Source organism: Lagopus muta, chromosome 3, assembly GCF_023343835.1.
Source record: "Lagopus muta isolate bLagMut1 chromosome 3, bLagMut1 primary, whole genome shotgun sequence".
NCBI classification, from domain to species: domain Eukaryota; kingdom Metazoa; phylum Chordata; class Aves; order Galliformes; family Phasianidae; genus Lagopus; species Lagopus muta.
Genome location: NC_064435.1, coordinates 1,564,443 through 1,584,982, shown reverse-complemented (window position 1 = coordinate 1,584,982; position 20,540 = coordinate 1,564,443). Strand labels below are relative to the sequence as shown.

At 44.1% G+C, this 20,540-nt stretch overlaps 1 protein-coding gene across 2 annotated transcripts in view; it reads right to left on the bottom strand.

Annotated features, from left to right (window-relative positions):
• ZC3H3 (zinc finger CCCH-type containing 3) overlaps positions 1-20,540 on the bottom strand; it is a 154,970-nt gene that overhangs the window by 79,987 nt on the left and 54,443 nt on the right. For both annotated transcript variants that reach the window (XM_048938848.1, XM_048938849.1), the window contains exon 4: positions 6,099-6,246. In XM_048938848.1, the coding sequence (XP_048794805.1) occupies positions 6,099-6,246 (148 nt within the window). The remainder of the gene's footprint in view (positions 1-6,098; positions 6,247-20,540) is intronic.

The following is a 20,540-nucleotide window of genomic DNA, read 5'->3' as shown; positions in this document are numbered from 1 at the left end:
TTTTGTCTTGCGAGACCACCCAGCCTAGCACCTATTCCTCTGATCACCTTGCCTCCTTGAGACACTGTCATTGTCTTATCATTTTGGTTTCTCCTCCCAGTTGGAGGACATTGGGCACCTTCCACTTTGGAGCTGGGTGATGAGCTCACTGATTTTCTAGGGTCACTGGAGCAGAACAGCCATGGCTTAGAAGCCACTCTTTAACGTGGTATGAAAGACAAACTGTCTTTCAGCAAGGCACTGTACGCAAGAGGATAGAAACCATGAAAAGAGCTCAGCACATCAACTGGTGGAAAAGGCAATGATGCTGTATGGAAGAGGAAACCAAGCGTGGGAACACTGCTGGGACCAATGGCATCCATGCCCTCTGAACAGATAAATTTGATGGTGAGACAAAGCTAGAAAGGAAGCATTGCAACAAGTGGATGATGAGCTGGGTTGAGTTACCAGTGATGGATACCCAAAGCAATGGGTAAGAGAGCAAAGAGAAATCAGAAATCAAAAACTCATCCACAATGAAGGAAAGGAAGGAATGAGAGGAAGGTTGGCATGTGTGTGGAACCTGGAACACAGGCATCCTAAAGGACATCTCCTGTAACTCCTGAAAGGACAGTAACTGTCAGAGATGGTTCTATGGCCACTCACAACCATACTAGACACACCATGATGGCAGGACAGCAGCATCCAGTAGATTGAGAAGCAAGAGCAAACCAGCACAGAGCAATCTTTTCTTTCCAGCAGGGTAGCAGCACTTGCACCCAGTGAGTTGTCAAGCACCAATCCATTTCACTGCCCTAATCACCCACTTCACCCTAAGGAGTATGTATGCATGGGAATGCATGAAACACATGGCAAGGGTTGACTCAATTCCACAAGGGTCCTGTCCCAAGCTCTGTGCATTCACACTTGCCCCAGGCCAAGAAACAGAAAGAAAAGAAGAAAACAAAACTAAAATACACAGCTTATCCTCTGCTGACAAGTCTTTCCTACTGAGCAGGCACTTTCTCTGACAAATGTTTTATTATTTTGTTCTTTACTTATTTATAATGCTGGAGGGGAAAGTTTATCCCTCAAGAGAAGAAGTAAACTTTTCTGAAGGAAATATCTGAGGTTCTCCATCGGTGCCAGATTATATTTGCAGACAGGTTACTTTTCTTTTAAACACATGCATGACTATTTTAAAAGAAAACTGTTCAAAGTGGGTCAGTGCTTAACTTGCCTATCACTGGAATCTATAAACACAACATCAGCCACTAGGCACAGGCTTCTCCACTCCCCAAAAATTGTCTTAAATTGGGGTTGTTGCTCCACAAATGAGTGATTTGAGGTCCCCTGTTGCTCTTGGGATACCTCCTGGCTTCCTCCCAGAAGAAAGCACAGACTTTTCCCAATGCTGCCTTGAGCGGGATGCTCAGCAGCATTTGGGTTTTGTTAATAAAACTCATCCCTTCAGTGGATGGTTTTCAGTGGAAGGTTTTGCATGAGAAAATATTTCCATCAGCCAGGAGCATCCTCCTGCCATGATCCTCATCTGCCAGATCCAACCAAGACACCTGGAGATATACAAGCCCAGCAAAATATGCTCTATCTCTTCCAGGAATTGGACTCAACGAACCTCATGGCTCCCTTCCAGCTTGAGATATTCTGTGATTCTCTGACCTTTTCCTCCAGTAGTTACTCCAATCCTACAGCACCCTCAACTTCACAACTTTTCTCTTGTCTCCATAGTCTATCAAGTCTGGATATCCTGTCTGGTTGACCGAGCAGATCAGTCACCACTTGGCCATACTGGCTCCCAACACCAATGCCACGGGAAGAGGCTGGGAGTAGCAGTGTTTCCAAAAAGCTGCTGTAGAAGGGCTAAAAGCCATTCTGAATAGTCACAAACGCTGTCATTACTGAAGGCATTGCTTCATTCTTTGCAGCCCGTCCATGTGAAGTGGCACAGCCCTATCCTGACCGCAGAAAAGGCGTCCCCATGAGATTTCTAAATGATGACCAACCGCAATGTCAATAGGAGAAAATGAAATTTAAGGCAAGCAAATCACAGCCCTTCTGAGCTGCGCTCCTGCAAAGCAGAGAGAGATAAGGGGGTGGAGTGAAAAGGAGGATCAATAAATCTTAACCTCATTCACAATGATCTGGAGCTCTTATTAAGTAAATTAATTTAAGTTAATTTAACTCGATCATGACTCCCGATCACAGTGATTTAGTGAGGGGGAAATTGCATTAGGAAAGGCTACACTCACTAGATAGAAGAACGGAAGAAAATTAGATCCACTTAGCAATGTGAATTAATATGGAAATAGCAGGTGTAAATTTAACCTTATCAAGAGAGTGAAAATTATCTTCATAAATTTGGAGAAATAGCCCCCAAGTTGCTTATAAATCTATTTAAAACAAAAATATTACAAAAAGTGTAGTAAAATTAATTTAAGATATACTCACATCTTTCGCCTCCAGAAAAGTCAGCGGCAGGGCGAAGTTTAATGCAACCCAGCAATAAGGGAAGAACACAACTCATCACCTTGGGATTAGCAGTGGGTACCTCTAGACCTGCAGTGACTTTCCCCATAACCCATTTCCCATCAACACATTCATCTTCGTTTTTGCTTGAAATCTTGCTTGAGTTTGTTGACAACAATGGCAATGCTCCATACACCCCTGCAAGGTTTCTCATTGGTCACTGCAGAATACATACCCAGATAGAGTGGGGAAATACTATGAACACATTTAGGGACAAGCAAATAGGATGGACAGAAACATAGCTGCTGCCCAAAGTCCATAAAGGAATCACATTACATCTGACAATATCACTTGCCATGTAAAACCCTTGCCCATCACTTTTGGGGCTCCCAAAATGTGGATTTTACAGTAGAAACTTCCTCCTAGCCACAACTACATACAGGTCTGGGAGCATCATCCAACCCCAGCACCACCAGCCTTTTAACTTCATACTTTTGGCTTAAGAGAAAAAAAGGGTATTAAAAAGTCAACTGTCAGATATGACACACACATTAGAATGCAGAAATGAAGATCAAATTTATGCTGCAAAATAGTCCAGGAAAAGTTGTGTTTTCTCAGTAAAGCAGCTGGAAAAGCAGCTCACAGTCCCCTGAATCATTCCTTGTTATGCATCCAAAAGAATGTGATGAGCAAAGGAGCATAAGGGGAAAAAAAATGTTATACTATAGAAGAAGCATTTGCCATGTGCTTCCTGCAGACAGTGCCGATGATTGATCACACACAACGAAGGTAAGAGGGAGACAAAGTAAGAGATTTATTGCTTCTTTAAAATATAATTGTTTTTAATTTGCTGATGGTGTTTTATCAAGATTTGCCTGAAACAGCCATAAGAACTAAACTTCATTATTTAATGAAGTCAAAGATTAATATGGATAAAATTATTCTACAAGTGGGAACTCTCAGCCAATTCCAGCTGGATGAAAAGATTCCTCCTCTCCAAAACGCATAGAGCGCTCAGCCCAGGAATTCTGCCCTAACCTGAGCCCCTTCCCCTTCCTCCCACTATAAGCCTCCCAGATCTGGAGATAACACAGGAGGAAGAACCTCAGCCAAACACTCAATGCAGGAATTGTGTCTCTTGCATCTCTGATTTGGGATGAGAGGTAATACACCTAAGCTATGCCAGGGGAAGTTCAGGTTAGCTATCAGGATCAATCTCTTCTCCAAGGGAGCAATTAGGCATTGAGACAGGCTACCCAGAGGTGGTGGAGTCACTATCTCCAAAGGTGTTCAAGAACCACAGATATGTGGCATGGTTTAGTGAGCATGACAGGCATGAGTCAGTGGTAGGAGCTGATGAGGTCTTCTACCACTTTAGTATGAGTGGGCATGGTGGTGATGAGTTGATGGTTGGACTGGATGATCTTAGCGGTCCTTCACAGCTTCAATGATTCCATGATTCATGAGTGGGCATGGTGGTAATGGGTTCATGGTTGGACTTGATGATCTTAGAGGTCTTTTCCAACCTTAATGATCCTATGATTTTGTCCCAGTGCAGTCATTTCACCACCATTAAACTCACCCCTCTACAGATCTGAAAGAGTCATCACAGGGCAGAAGCTGATATCTGATACAATGATAAATAACTCTCCTCTCTGGTATGTGCTTGCTAGCCCTTGCTCTCCCTTCCTTATGACTGATTCCCAAATACCCCTATAAGAAGGACATAAAATCATTAGAGAGCAACCAAAGGAGGGCTAAGAAGATGAGGAAGGGTCTAGCAGGGAAGATGTAAGAAAAGCTGCTGAGGTCCCCTGATTTATTTGGACCAGACAAAAGGAGGCTGAGGGGAGGCCTCATGGTGGCCTACAGCTAACTAATGGCTGTCTACAATCAACTCATGGCAGCCTACAGCCCCCTCACAAGAGCAACATAGGGCCAGATGCTGATCTCTCTTACCTTGGGACACCAACAGAACCCAAAGGAACCATCAAGAAATTTTATGACTTCAGAGGGGCTATGTTGCATCACAGTATGACACAGTGATGCTCAACATGAAGACTGCCAAATTGCAAATTATCTTGTTTCCCTGGCCATGAAAGTGACTGCAGAATCTAATCCACTAACAAGCATCATCCACTAGATACAAATTCCCCTCTTGAGAATAAAATGGGAACAACTATAGGACAGATCAAGTCCATATTTGGCTCATCTTTTCTCTTTCAGGACCTCATGTTAACAGAGAGACCTAAAGCAGTAGTTTTGTCCAAATCTCGTATCTTGTATCATTTCACAGTCACAAAAATTAGAAGTCAACCTTCTACCAGCCTCTTGTACAAATTGGCAGCACTCATAGACAGTGCAAAGATAGAACAGTCATCGAAATGGGATTTTCTGTATCACGAGCAGAAAGCAGCAGCTATTTCCACCCAGACAGGTTGCCCTTCCCAGATTTAAATAAAGAAGCAAAATTTGCTCCAAAATGGCTAGTGCAGGACAAAAAGGCAGCCATTCCCAGAAAAACTGAGACAGAAATGGGGAAGGCTAAGATTGAAGTCAACGCAGATATAAATGCATTTATTAGGGTCAATTGGGTTGGCTGACACTCAACCATTCATTCTGCTATGTTAAGAAAAAAAACACTATTGCTCTTTTGGAGTGGCCAAATCCACAGACACTGGATAAAAGAGGAGGCTACAACTGGCGAGAAACAAATCTTCATTTGCACACAAAATAATCAGGCACGGTAATTATTGGCAGCAAATTATGAACATCTGAGAAGTAATACTACTTCAGATTTACTGTAACAAAATTCACAGTATAAAAGGCATACATGAAAACACAGGCAATCAATTATAATTATTTTTTAAAAGCTTCTATTTGGGCCAAAGAGGAAACATAACAATTACATATTTGATGGTCTGACTTTCTATAATATCATGACAATCTTATAGAATCATTTAATCATTTAGGTTGGAACAGAACTCTAGAGTCATCAAGTCCAAGTGTTATACTTAGACACAATTAGTCTTGGCTTCCAAAACGTTCCTGGTAAAATGATCCACTAGATAATAGTGCAGCTCGCTTACAGCTGAAATACAGACATCTACCACACTTTCAGTGAGCTCCTCCAAAGCACAGATATGCACAATGGTCTGATTTTTGGGAGGTCCTGTATGGAGGCAAGAATTGGACTTGATGATCTTTATGGGTCCTTCCAACTCAGGAGATTCTATGATTCCACGACAACGTTATAAAGCAGGCTTGGTTTCATTAGCAGGCTTGACCATGTCTGATTAGCAGGAAATGTTCATTTCCAAAAGCAGCAGCAAGTTTACTTAGTTCTAATGCGTGCATTTATCCATCATCCTTATTTAACTGCTTCATGGAAACAAATAATTCAAATAGAGAATATGAAGGAGCAGACTGTGGTAAGCTGTTCGCCACTAGTCTAATGGGATTACTAACATGATTTTACACTTTAAGTCAATAAACAATGAGTCCAAGTAGCTAAACAAATAGAGAAATTAAGTGATTTTTGTGACTAATGCCATTCTAATGTCACGGAACACGGAACAGAAATAAAAGCCTTCACAGCCCTTGGTCCTGCATTCAACAAATGGAAGAATTACCTGCATGCCAGCAGACGCCTCATCTTCCAGCTGGGGCCAGAACTGCTAAATGAGGAGGATGGAGTGACCACGTTCTTCTTCACTATCCTGTAGCGTGTCTTTATCACTTTGTTTGCCGGGGGGCTCCTTATGAAGTGTAAGTTGGCACCTGCAGGAAAGCAAAGGGAAAAATGGGCTGAAATTCAGGTGTGCATCCAGGGAGGTTGTAGGTGGGACAAAAGGGATCACAGAATCATAGAATCATTAGGGTTGGAAAAGATCTGTAAGATTAGATCCAGCCACCAACCCATTCCCACCATGCTCACTCACAGAATCATTAATTAAGGTTGGAAAAGATCTCCAAGATCCCCAAGTCCAGCCCCAACCCATCCCACCAAACCACGTCCCTTGGAGACACATCTCCACATTTCTTGCACACTTCCAGGGACGATGACTCCACCAACTTCCCTAGGCAGCCTGTTCCAATGCTTGGCCACTCTTTCCAATAAGAAATTTTTCCTAATATCCAACCTCCATTTGGAACAGATTTCTGCTTTTAATCATTCCCATTTTCAGAATATTTTGAAGGATGATCTACACTTCAGTTTTATTCTGCTGAATGTTTCATGCAATTAACAGCTATGTGTTTGACTCTGGTTTTCCTCCACGTGATAGCTAGCAATTTTTTTGGCAGCTTTAAGGAATGCATCTAATTGCCTGACTTTTATAACATACAGCTATAACTGCCCAGATAATTAAAGCTGACACTACATGCTGAGACTAAGTCTTCTGGTTTTATAACTGATTTAAAGGGCTGGCTGTTTTTCTTTGGAGATGCTCTAATTAAAATTATTGCAAGGTTGAGAGGGGAAAACCAGAAGCATTACTTTCCCTGAAAATGTGGTACTCGATCCCACGTCCATCTCTGCAAGAAGTGCCTCCCCGACAACCACGATGCTGCTTGTGCATCTAAACAAGCAAAGCAGGAAAATGCATTTTATTTTCTTTCTGGTCCATTCACCAACAAGCTAATGTCTCAATGCTGGGTTCAAGAGGGATAAAGCAGGAAATTCCCCTTCCCAAACTCAGCTTGAGCCTTACAACTCCTGATAAGGGGATGGAGAGAAGCGAGATCGGTAGATAAATCACCAGAATTTTTCATGATAAAGATGAAGATCACGAGGCTTCTCTATGCTCTGCTGTAAAGATAAATGCTCATTGAGCACAGGGCATGCAGAGGGATTCACAGCCTTCAGTTTTGCCTATAAAGTGTCAGGCGTGCCTATAAAGTGTCAGCGCACAAACAAGCACTTTTATGCAGAGGTGATAAAACTGGGATGGCGCTGCTGTTCGCGTCTCTTAAGAGATTTTCTTTCACATCCCCAACACTCTGCTTTTTAATTCCTACTTAGGAGCCCTGTATAATTAATATATCAGAATAATGCCTGCAGGCAGGTTATCTCGTGCTAAGAACTGGACTTTGATGATGCTTGAGAGAAAAGCATGCTGCTGTCGGCAGCAGGCATCAATAAAAGTTCCGAGTGCAGGCGCATGAAATCAGCCAGGAAATGTTTAACAACCTGAAAAGCCAGGAAGTTAGCACCAGTGACCTAAGCTTCAGGTTGATTTGGAATAAAAATTAAATAAGATACTCATTAAATACTCCCCAGAGTTAAGAAAGGGGAATGACATTTTCTTTTTTGGGGGGGAGCGGGGGGGAATGGAGGGTCCTAACACCTCTTCAATTCCCAAGTATTTAGGCTACTTTTACTAACCCAGCCTCCAAACAAATGACATTTAAGATGCTCTCAAGGAAATAAATGGGCTGACAGTTGGACTGGACGATCTTAGAGGTCTTTCCAACCTTAAAGATTTTATGAAAAGATGAAACAACCAGAGGAACTGCAAATACTCACAGCCTTAAGGGTGAACGAAGGAAGACAGAGGAAAGAGAACAAAAAACAATTTGGCTTTTCAGTGTTTCCCTGCCTTTGGAATTTTCATAGAATCACTAACATTGGAAAAGACCACTAAGGTCATCAAGTCAACCCATCTTCACCATGCCAACTCACAGCATGCTGAAGGTTGGAAAAGACCTCTAAGATCATCTAGTCCAACCATCAACCCAACAACACTATGCCCTCTAAACCATGTCCTCAGTGCCACCTTTACATGTTTCTTGAACTGCTGGAGGGACAGTGACTCCACCACCTCTTGTTGCAATATTTGACCACCCTTTCAGAGCAGAAATTGTTCCTAATATCCAGCCTGAATTTCCCCTGGTACATTTGAGGCCATTACCTCTCATTCTTAGTATCCCACTAACTTCTTTAGGGCAGCTAGAAGGATCTTTAAAGCTCCTTGCAAGGCTCAAGCACTAAGTGCAATTAGAATCACTTCCAAACAGCAGCAAAACCTTCGGAGAACCACATTTAAGCTTGCAGTATATGAACAACAGGATTTGCAAATTTGCACAACTGTGATGAAATCCCGCTTGTTCCCATTGTCAACCCTGCAAAACCACATCCCCAAACCTATTCTCACCACAACCCCAAATCCTCCCCAAACAACACCAGCTGACCCTTCACCTCCACTGCTCCAACCATGCAAAATTATTAAGGTAGGAATCTGTCAATTGCACTGCTAACATTTATTATTTTTTTTTTAACCACTATGCATTGTCACTCATCAACCCAACACCTAATCCACGTCTTGCACGGAACAGAACTCCCAAATTGTTGCAGCTTTCAGGTGTCCCCAGTGCCGGCACGCAGACGGGCTGGCACCTGGTAAACTCCATTCCCCAGCAATAATTGGATGTTGTATTCATGCCAGAGCCGCTCTTCGGAAAGCGCCCGCATGCACGCTCCAGCATTAAGCACCTTCTGAAAGAGGCTCTCCGAAGAGCTCAGTTTTCTATTATTACTTGCTAGCTGAGGGGTTTTGTGTAGATAATCATGTTATTTAGATAGGATGTTGGTTTAATTCCCTTCATTACAGGCTCCCAGGGTTGTAATTTTTTTTCTCCACATGATGTATTCCCCGTGGCACATTTCACTCAAATCAAACACTTTACGCTTTTATTACAAACAATACCCCAGCGTCCCCCGTTATCAGCCCAGCACACACATGCACACTCCTCGCAGAGATCCAGAGGTCAGTTCTAATGACTAATCGATCTCATTAGCTTTCCTAATTAAAAACTTTACTACCGCAATGGAAGACAAACTACAAAAAAACTGCTTGCATCATATTTGAATGGGATATGAGCACCATTTATCAGGCCAGGCTTGCAGCCTGTGCTGTGCTGCTGAGTTGGAGCTTTGCTTGGAGCCATGACTCCCCTACCACCATTTGCTCAGGGATGGGGAAAAGCCTGGTAAGGGGCTCCAGTGCTTTTTACTGCCCTTTGGATGGGCAGCTGGGTGGCAGAGATCCTTTCTGTGGCACTCATCCTTCATCTGAACAGATGCAGCACAGGACCACACATCCTTCTTCGAAGCTGATGTCAGCCCATCCCCATCATGCCCATTCGAAGAATCACAGAATCATTCAGGCTGGAAAAGACCTCTAAGATCATCAAATCCAACCCGATCCATTCTCACCATGCCCACTCAATCACGTCCCTCAGTGCCACATCTCCACAGTTCTCGAATATCTCCAGGAATGGTGACTCCACCACTTTCCTACTCAGTCTGTTCCAGTGCCTGACCACACTTTCAGAGAAGATATTTTTCCTCATATCCAACCTGAACCTCCGTGATACAACTTGAGACCATTACCTCTCATCCTTCTCATCCTTATTCTGAGTAGGTGTGGCCCAGGACCAAAAATCCTCTTCCAAGCAGATGTAGTCCAGGGTCATACACTCTTTCTCTGAGCAGATGTGGTCCAGTACCACACATGCTTCTTCTCAGCAGATACTGTTCATGACCAGAGGGTGATGAGGGGCCTTATTTCAGCTCATATTTTGCCATGGAAGGGGGATATATGAAGCAGGGAGAGCAAAACACCTCCTGGGATGTCTACAGGAGAGCTGGAAGCAACATGAGGTCCAGCTCACCTTCCAGCATCCCCAAATCATGCACATGGCTGTGCTCTGATTTCTTTTCTTCCCACACCATCCCAACTGCCTCTTATTTCCACTCTGTGCCTCCCATACATTAATGAAGTATTTAAAAGTGATAGGGTAAGCTTTTTTTTTTTTATTCCTCCCTCGATGCAAAATTAAGTTGACTTACAAGCAAGTTTTCACCAAAAAAAAAAAAAAGAAAAAAAAGAAAAAAGTAAACCTTTTGTAAAAAGATGTATTTGTCCCCATGGCAAGAAAAATGGAGGGGAACATTGACCTGCTGTTAATTACAACAAATCTTTCCTTGACATTAAATTTTAATCATTCACATCTGCCAGAAGGACAAAAGGAGGCGAGGAAGGTATTAGCCAAATCTGTCTGTTTCTCCATCAAATCAGGGCGCTTCTGCTAGTTTTCCTCCTGCCATTTACAACAATAGAAATTAAACCCATTTGGGTGATATGCTACAGAAAAGAGAAAAAGTTCTGGAATCAGCAGAGTAAATCCTACTGCTGGGAAAAAGAATGTTAAATGAACGCGGATCCATTTCCAGGAGTACTAACTCCTAAATTCAAGGGATTCTCTCAGAAAGTGATGTGGGAGACAGTACATCCCATGTGGGTACGGGGATTGCTCAGGCAGCAAAAGAAGAGGACAAAAAGGGATAATAATGGGTGCTGTGGGCCATGAAGTGACAGCTGAGAGCCCACCTGGGTCCCTGAGCTATGAAGCTCCAGGCACCGGGGTAAGCATGAAGCTGCTTCTGCTGTTAAATCCCACTCAGAAGCAGTGGGAAGGGACAGGAACATTTATTTTCCAGCACTCGGAAGCGAGATGAGAGCAACAAATGCACAAATGCAAATTGCACCTTTGATAGGGATTGCACCTTAGATATGGTGCCGATGTTGTGAACTGCACCAGAGGAAATATTGGAGGTGCTGCACTCCAGCAGAGCCACCCAGAGCAGCCCTTTATATTCCATCCTGACCACTAAACTGCCATAAAAGCAATGCAGAGGTTGAAAACCTCCGATAAAACTGGATTGCTTCCTCAAAGCCAGGCATTAGGAAGTAAAATAAAAAGCTAAGGACTAAAAACAGCACACTGTGTGCTGCTGGCATCTTTCAGAACTCCTGATACAAGTTCTGGTGTTATCAGGGATTGTAAAAAAGACTGCACTCGAAGCCTAAAAACAGCTCCAAGAACATGACAATTTCTGTCAAAGGGCCATGAATTTATTGTCTCAAGACGACTTCTGAAAAGCACAGGACTGTCACAGACTGAAAGTGAGGATGTGATGGGAAATGAGGGCAGCCTCTAATGGATGCAGTGGGAGAGCTGAATCTGCAGCATCATGCTCACTGCGTCAAAGTTTATTCCAAAAACAAACAATTTTCAGCTCTGAGATCAAATTCACAAGAAAGGGAGGAAGGAGGACCCAGGGAACTACAGGCTGGTGAGCCTCACCTCTGTGCCTAGGAAAATCATGGAACAGGTTCTCCTAGAAGACAGATTTAGGCACATGAGGGATGAGTGGGTGATCTGAGACAGCCAGCATGGCTTTACTAAGGAAAGGTTTTGCCTGACCAATCTGGTGGCCTTCTATGATGGAGTGATGAAATCAGTGGGCAAATGAAAGGCAACTGATGTCATTCACCTGGATTTGTGCAAGGCCTTTGACATGGCTCAACACTGCATCCTTCTCTCTAAACTGGAGAGATACAGATTTGAAAGGTGGAGTATTCAGTGGGTATGGAATAGGTTGGAAGGCTGTAGGCAGAGGTTGTGGTGAATGGCACTATGTTCTGGTGGAGGCTGGTGATGACTGGTGACCCCCAGGGGTCTGTCCAGAGTCTGGTGCTCTTCAACATCTTTATCAATATGACGGATGATGGGCTCAAGTGCACCCTCAGCAAGCTTGTCAATGACACCAAGACGAGCTGTGTTGGCTGACACATTAGAAGGAAGGGATGCCATCCAAAGGGACCTTGATAAACTGGAAAGGTGGGCCTCGGTGAACCTGATGAGGTTCAACAAAGCAAAGTGCAAGGTTTTGCGCTCGGGTCAGAGAAATCCTGGATACATATTAAGACTGGGAGAAGAACTCCTTAAGAGTAGCCTTGTGAAGAAGAACCTGGGGTCATGGTGGATGAAAAACTGAACCAAAAGTGTGCTTCTGCAGGTCAGAAGGTCAATGGTATCCTGGGCTCCGTCAGAAGAGGGGTGGCAACAGGGACAGGGAGGTGACTGTCACTCTCTACCCTCATGAGACCCATCTGGACTACTGCGTTCAGGTCTGGGGCCACCAGTACAGGAAAGATGTGGAGCTGTTGGAAAGGGTCCAGAGGAGGGCCACAAAGATGATCAGAGAGCTGGAGCACCTCCCTTACAAAGACAGGCTGAGGGAGTTGGGCTTATTCAGCCTGGAAAAGAGAAGGATGTGGTTGCTCCATCCCTGGAGATGTTCAAGACCAGGTTGGATGAAGCAACCATTTCCCATCCCATCCTCACTTCCAGTCTGAGCCCTGGGCAACCTACTCCAGTATCAGTTCTGGAGGTTGGAGGCCCTGCCTGTGGTACAGGGTTGGAACTTAATGATCCTTGGGGTCCCTCACAACCCAAGCCATTATGATTCTACGATCAAATGCCTTCACTATGGGGTCTGTTCAAAGCGTGGAAATAAAGATTCAGCAAAATGCCAGCAAGAAGCCAGAAAAAAGCCAGCGAAACACCAACAAAATGTCAACAAAAAGCCAATAAGAAGCCAATAAAATGCCAACTAAACACCAACAAAATGGCAAGAAGCCAACCAGAAGCCAACAAGAAGCCAGCTGAAAACCAACAAAAATCCTCAATTTCCCTTACTGAACTCCCACAGTGATGTTGTGGCTCACCATCGTGTTGTCACAGCAGGCAAGCTGCTATGGTTTCATTTCACTCGGGATGTTTTCTCCCACTGTTGTTATTTAAGGTTGCTATTACGCTGCTCAAACTCTTTCAAGACAAACAGCACGCAAATCAGAACGAAGAAATCCATCCAGCAAGCTACCACTTTGCTCCAGATTTACTTCAAATATTGCTTTCCTCCCTCCCTGGAATTAGAGTGCCTAATGCTTGAGCCCAGCAATTCTTGGGAATTCCTTGCTTACTTTGTGGTACCACCATGCCCATAGGTCACGGGCATCTTCACTGCATGCTTTGATCAACCTCAGGAAGTCCCAGACTTCCCTTTTTTGTACTACTCTGGTGAAGGCATGGCTAAAAGGTGATGTTCAGCTTCAGGATAACTCAAAGGAAGGAGATAAATATAAGACAAATATAACAACAACAAAAAAAAAAACCAACAAAAAAAACTGCCTACTCTTTACATCTCAGAGGTGAATATGTGGGAAGTGGAAACACACAGCTAAAGTTATCAAGGGCTATCAAGAGAAAAGGAAACTTCACCACTGGAACAGAGGCATTTTACAGCATGCAAGAAGCGCATCATAGCAATCTGGCCCCTAAACCAATCAAATGCAAGTAAACTGCCTGCATACAGAATGGTATTTAAAAGAATTTTAACTGGAGGCACCATTGGGTCCACCTGGTCCAACTCCTGCTCACCCAGAGCTGTGCTCAGTCCTGTGCCCAAGCTGGACTGGAGATCCCCTGCTCCTTTCTGGTCCCTGTACTGAGTAATGGGCTGAGGGAGCTCCTTGGCTCCAGTTGGACCCCAGGACTCTTGGCCTGTCACTGGGCAATGTTGGCTCCACCTTTTTGTATCTCCCTGCAGGGATTTATGGACATTAGTGGGATCCTCCAATCCTACCCTGTCCCAGGCTGAGCAGTTCCAGCTCTCTAAGCTTCTCCTCCAAGCTGAGCTCCAGGCCCGTGGTCACTATGATGGCCTTCTATTGGGCTCTCCCCAGTATGCCCAGCTCCTTCCTGCTCTGAACCCAGCACACAAGCAAGGCTTCCCCAGCACTGAGCAGAGGACAGGATCCCCTCTCTTTACTGGCAATGCTTTGCTCAGTGCAGCCCAGAAAACCCTCAGCCTTCTTTGCCCAAGAGCCCTTCACTGCCTCACATCCCACTCACCAGGACCCCAGTCCCTTTCTGCAAAGCTGCTCCCAGCTGGGTGCCACCAGTCTCTACTGCTTCTCCCCATGTTCAGGCACTCTGCATTTGGGAAAAGCCTCATGGGCCACTCTCATCATTCCACACCCTTGTGGTAACCCAGCACCAGGGTGGTTTCCAGGAACAAAGCTTCAGGGAAAGCTGTGGCTTCAAGGAGATGCTGGTTCCCCATAGACTGCATGCACAGAGGGGAAAATGCAGATTATAGAATCACAGAATAGAATCATTAATGTTGGAGAAGACTACCAAGATCATCAACTCCAACCGCAACCTATCTCCACCATGCCCACTAAACCCCATCCCCAAGTGCCACGTCTCCAAGTTTTTTGAACACCTCCAGGATGGTGACTCCACCACCTCTTTGGGAAGCCTCCTGTAATGCCTGAAATTCTTCCTAAGATTAATGGGGGCTTGGGGCCACAACGGTTGTCCTTTTTATCAACCCAAAACTTTGTTTTACCTGCTTTCCTGCAGCAGAGAAAACAACACTTTATCAGTGATTTATTCACTAGTGATGGACTTGAGATCTTAATTTCTGCTATAAAATCAATGCAGGAGGGAATATAAAAATCCTGGAATATAAAAAAGTTGAAAGCCCTACATCATAGTTCACCTCTATGGTCCCACCTATTAAATAGGTGGTTTGGTTGGGATGCAATCTAAGAAGGACTCCTTGACAGGAAAACAAAAACAGAATGACACAAAAATACCATGTTACTGTAGAGTCTGCAATAAAACAGGAGGATATATCCAGTGGTGGAAAATATAGGGCAAAATGGAACAGCAGAAGGAAGATGGGATGAAACAAGAAGGCAGCAGCTGAGCTTGGTGACCTTATTCCTTGGTGAAAAAAAGGAAATTAAACAGAATAATTTGTGAGAAAAAAACAAGGGTCTCAGCAGCTAAAAGCTGGAGAGTCACAAAGAGCCAGCATGGCTCTTCCTCCAATAGCCCTAAAAAAGTCGCCAAAGGAGGTTGTAGATCTGCCCAATTTCTGTGTGGACCTTTCAAGAGTTCCAATAATTACACATAAAATGATCTTGCAACAAGGACAGACCTGTGGATTAACCTGAATAAAGTTTCATCGGAGCTCCTACCTCTCTTTCCTAGCAGCAAATCCTTTTGGTGTTTCGCATTAAACTAGGAACACCTGGAAAATGTTGGCCCTAAGCCACACAGCTTGGTGTCTTTTGTTCTGGGTACCAACTTGGCCAAGTCCCTAGAGTTAACAAAAGGATTTGGGATTACAGTAATGCTGTTACGAATTTAGTGTGAAAACAGACACCGGTATTACGGGATGATTATCACAGAGCATGTTCAATATGTTCACACAGAATGGCACAGCAAGAGGTTAATTATATTGCTACTGGAATCAGCTTCCAAAAGGACCATCCTTCGATTTAAGAGGGGAATTTAATTTTCACACTCATTCAGTTCTGAGTTCTTTCAAGAGAGACGGCTATTTATGCCAGAATGTAAATGATGGTATATGATCATGAACTGCTGCTTAATAGGAAATAAATCCAATTGATCAAAAGTGCTTTACCTGCAACCCCAAGTAAGAGGACAACAGGAGCACAGGCTTTACAGCTGAAGTGTTTTAGCAGACACCAAGTGCAACTCTTTGCCTAGCATTGCAGCCACTTTCAACTGGGAACATTTGGGGAATTAATACCAAATCTGCTTCACTAATTCCTTATATTAAATGGACCACAGGCAGGGATGAAGTTAATGTAAGCCATCAGGCATAACAATGCACGGGTGCAATGGCACTTGCTAGAGATCAACTCTGGAAACACTCTTTTTAGCAGGGAAAGTATTAAAATCCACATATACTGTTACAAGAACTGCAATTGCACCCAAACTTGCAAGTTGGAAGCAAGCAGTAGAAGAATTTGTTTCCTGGAATTATGGTTGGAGAAATAGCATCACTCGTATTCAAGGGAAAAATCAAACTGTCAAAAGCTCATCAAGTGTAAATTCCTTAAAGAGCGCTTTGGGGAAAATGTTTCGTGTAACATTTATGGAAAAGAAACATTTCTACATGGAAATACGATTAGACCAGGTAATTTATTCTCAGTTACAGTAAGTTACAACCCTGTCTGCCTCAGGCCCAAGGAGGACTCCATGTATTCATGCTGTGTTCTCACTGCATACAAGCTCAAAGTCCTGTTGTACTGGAGACAACAGGAATGAAGTAAAACCTTTGCACAGTGGGAACTGGAAGTCTGATGGACTGAAGGGCTTTTTCAAGATGTCATAGCAACTCCCATTAGCATGCCAATGAAAGACCCACTGATGTTGTCCCAGCAAAAGGCAAAACTGAAAATTGCTACTTCCAGCATCTCCCACCTCTTTCCTGGTCTCAGCTGAAGTTCTTTCTGTTACCCCTCATCTTTGTGACACAGTCGCCCTCTCCAACTGCTTCTACAGAACTAAAATTTACTTAATTCTTCTGAAATATCTCTTCAGTGGGACCAAACACAAAGAAATTCCTACATCATTCTAATTTCTTCAATGTCTTCTCCACGCGTTTTGACAAGTGTGGATCATGAAGACTAAAAGTCAAACCATCCCCACCATGTCCACTAAATCATAGAATCATTTGGGTTTGGGTTGGAAGAGACCTCAAAGATCATCTAGTCATCATCCAGCTATAGGAAGGGACACCTCCCACTAGACCAGGTAGTTCAAAGCCCCATCCAGCCTGGCCTTAAATGCTTTCAGGGAGGAGGCATCCACAATTTCGCTTGGCAACCTGTTCCACTATCATTCATCCCATCACCAGGATACAGGGCAGAGCATGACCTCCCCACGCAGGCTAAGCACCAGCACTCTCCCCATCTCTTCCTGTGGTTTATACAGAATACGTTCAAGACAAGGAAACAACATAACATCATGCAAAGCTGTAAACACTGGGGATGCTTCTTGATAGGATGGAACAGGACTGCAGCATTCCATTGGCACAAAAACTAAGGGAAAAGATTTCACTGTGCGTCCATGGTGAGTGGTATTTCATGGTGAAAAACGTCCAAAGGCCAAAATGCAGAGAAGACAACGGCCAGGCTGGAGGTTGGATGAACTTTGAAGGCCATTTCCAACTCAAATGATTCCACAGATTTTCAATCACACAACTGGACGCGTTCAGGGTCACGCTCAGGAAAGAGGTGCTCAAGTTTGCAGATCTGAACAGACCAGTACCAAAAAGACAGAGCTGTAAGAAAGCAATTCTCAGCGAAAGCACTGCTCTCATCCACTGCTAACCCCTCCAACCATTCTTCATGAACTTAAATTTTACCCTGTAGGAACACTCGCACCGAGAAAGTCAGAAGCGCAGCGATTTAGTTCATCTGTCTCCCAGTTCTATCTATCCATCTTTCTGAGCAATCCACCCATCTGTTTAATCCATCCGAGCTCCTCTGCAGCCTCCTGTGCCCATTCATCTGTCTGCGCGCGCGGCATGATGCAGGCGTCTGCCCACAGGAGCGTCACTTCAAATTTGTCTGCTGCCAGAACTGTGACTGCTACACTATGGGTATTTCTGCAAGGTTCCTGCAACAGCCCCTCGTGTTTTACAAGGAATTAGGGGGAAAAAAAATAAAAAGGAAACTTTTATAGATGTGTTGCCACATGCGGGCGCGTTTCTTCCTTTCCACATATGTTCCCACTTGGATGCAGGCATTCCCTGTTTCCATCCAAGGCTGAGATGCTGCCTATAGAGGAATCTATAAAGAATCACAGAATCACATCTGAGTTTGGAAGGGTCACAGAAGGACTGAGTCCAATCCTTGCCCCATACAAAACTGCTCAAACCCAAACCTTTACCTTAAGAGTGTTGTCCAAACAGTTGAACTCCAGAAGTTTGGGTCCATGACCACTGCCCTGAGCAGTCTGTTTCACATTCAACCACGCAGAAAGGCAAAGAACCTTTTCTAATACCCAGTCTGACCCTCCCCAATGCAGTTCCAAGCCATTAACACTGTTTATGGGATGGCGTTTCTTTGGGGTTTTTATTCATCTCACCTTCCACTTTCAGATCAAAGGTGCTTAGGGTCAACATATCCAAATACAAATGCAGAAATGCACCACCCACATCCTTGGCGCTGCTTTTGGAGCAGACAAGCAAGAGACTTTTTGCTTTAGAAACAACAGAAAATCCTCTTGACTTCAAGTACCAAATCCCCTGAACAGCACTGCTGGGGACTTTCAGTTTTTAACACACTAAATTAGGCATTTAAATCTTGCACACAGTGCTGAAGATTCATGATGTATGTCTCTCGGTCCTGGAAAGGCTAACAGTGATTTAATACATGGAGATCTTAACTGATGATTGGTATCCCATTATGCACCGACCGTCAGCACGTTATACATCACAGCCAGCACTCCCCTTCCTCCATCCAGCAGGAAAATGCTTGCAGACTTCACATCCCTTACAGGGATGGATTCCTAATGCTGTGCAGACACACACAGATGAGTTATTTGTTCTTGTAACGCAAGCAGCTATTCAAAATTTGTCTCACATTAAATATGGCCACCTAAGTGGCTTCAGCAGCAAGACAAACTTCTCCTTCTTTAAGCAAAACTTGCCACTTACTCGTCTTCCCCCTTGACCCTGAAGTTCCTGCAGCAGACAGCATTTGGAGGCAGTAACCGGCTGAATTTAATCACAGAATCATAGAATCAAGAAGGCTGGAAAAGATCATCGAGTTCAACCCCAACCCATCTCCACCATGCCCACTAAACCATGTCCCCATGTGCCACATCTCCAAGTTTCCTCCAGGGACAGTGACTCCACCACCTCTCTGGGCAGGCTGTTCCAATGCCTGACCACTCTTTTGGAGTAGAAATTTTTCCTAATATCCAATCTAAACCTCCTCTGGCTCAATTTGAGACCATATATTTATATATTTCTGTTTTGACAACATATATACTCCCAAGTGTCAGCCACAAGTTGCTTTCATTACTTACACAAGATTTAGCTTCTCCAAGAGTTCAGGGATGGCATACAAGTAACTGAAGACTGGTGAGTTGGGAAGAATAATGGAGCATCCTGGACCCAGTTCTACAGGATGCATACAACTTTAATATCAGAGTGTGTCCAACCTGCCCACGGCAGAGGAGTTGGAATTGGATATCTTTAAGTTCCCTCCCAACACAACCCATCATATGATTCTATGATCAGTGGAGACAGGAGGTCCTGCTGGGGACGGGAAGACATCTCACCAATTGTTTATGTTCCCATAAGCTGTGGAAATGTGCAATCCCAAAGCCAGCACAGGGGTCCATGCACTGGTATCCAGCTCTGTTCCATTCCCATCACTAGTACAGCTCCCTTCCAATGCTTAGGGAGTTGATGAGCCTGCTAACGATGAAGAGGCTGCGTTATCCACCCACTAAGAGGTGGTCACACTTAGTACACTACAAATGCACTTTTCCCTGATACAACCCCCCGTTAAAGAGTGGCTCTCAGTGGCTCTCTGGAGCATTGGGCCTCGTTCAAACACAACCCTTATTATTATAACAAAAGAGGGATTTTTTTTTTTTTCCCCCCCTCTACCTTCCTTCAGCGAATGATTATTAATGTGTTTCCAGGAGCCGGGTCCATTTCTCTAAATGAGAGCAGGATGGCAGGCGAGGCGGGAGGAAGGCTGATAAATGCCCTCCTCCCCCCAGCCTCACGGCGGGAGCTGCCAGGGGTTCTCGTTCTAACAAGCTTCAGATGGAAGATGACTGGAATAACAAAGTATGAATTTTTATGAGTCTAATAAATCACTCCACTTTTCCTGCTCTTGATCGTTTTCAGCACTTCAAACACTAGAAAAACCCCGGCTATAATCAAATGGGTTCATGGATCCTGTGTTAACGCCGAGGCACGGGAGGGGTGCGCACAGAGGTCGCTCTGCAAACCCATTTGCATTCATGCTTTAGGATTGACTTAATGTATTTTATTTTTAATTTAATGATGAGACATTTGAATTCCACAGGAATTCCCCCAACCTCAAAGCCTTATGAATGCAAAGGCCGGCCTTCTTTCCCCCCTTTTTATACTCTTCCTAACTATCCACTTAAAAAAAACCTGACCCAACTCCAGCATCAACAGAGAAACTTGGGTAAAGTCCATAAGAGCTGAAGAAAACTTTGCAGGCAGGTTTGTTAAGCTCCTTTTAATTCTCCTTCCTAAACTTATAGATACTGTAAGTGATGAACAGGCTACCCAGAGGGGTGATGGGTGCCCCATCCCTGCAAACATTCAAGGTCAGTCTGTATTGGGC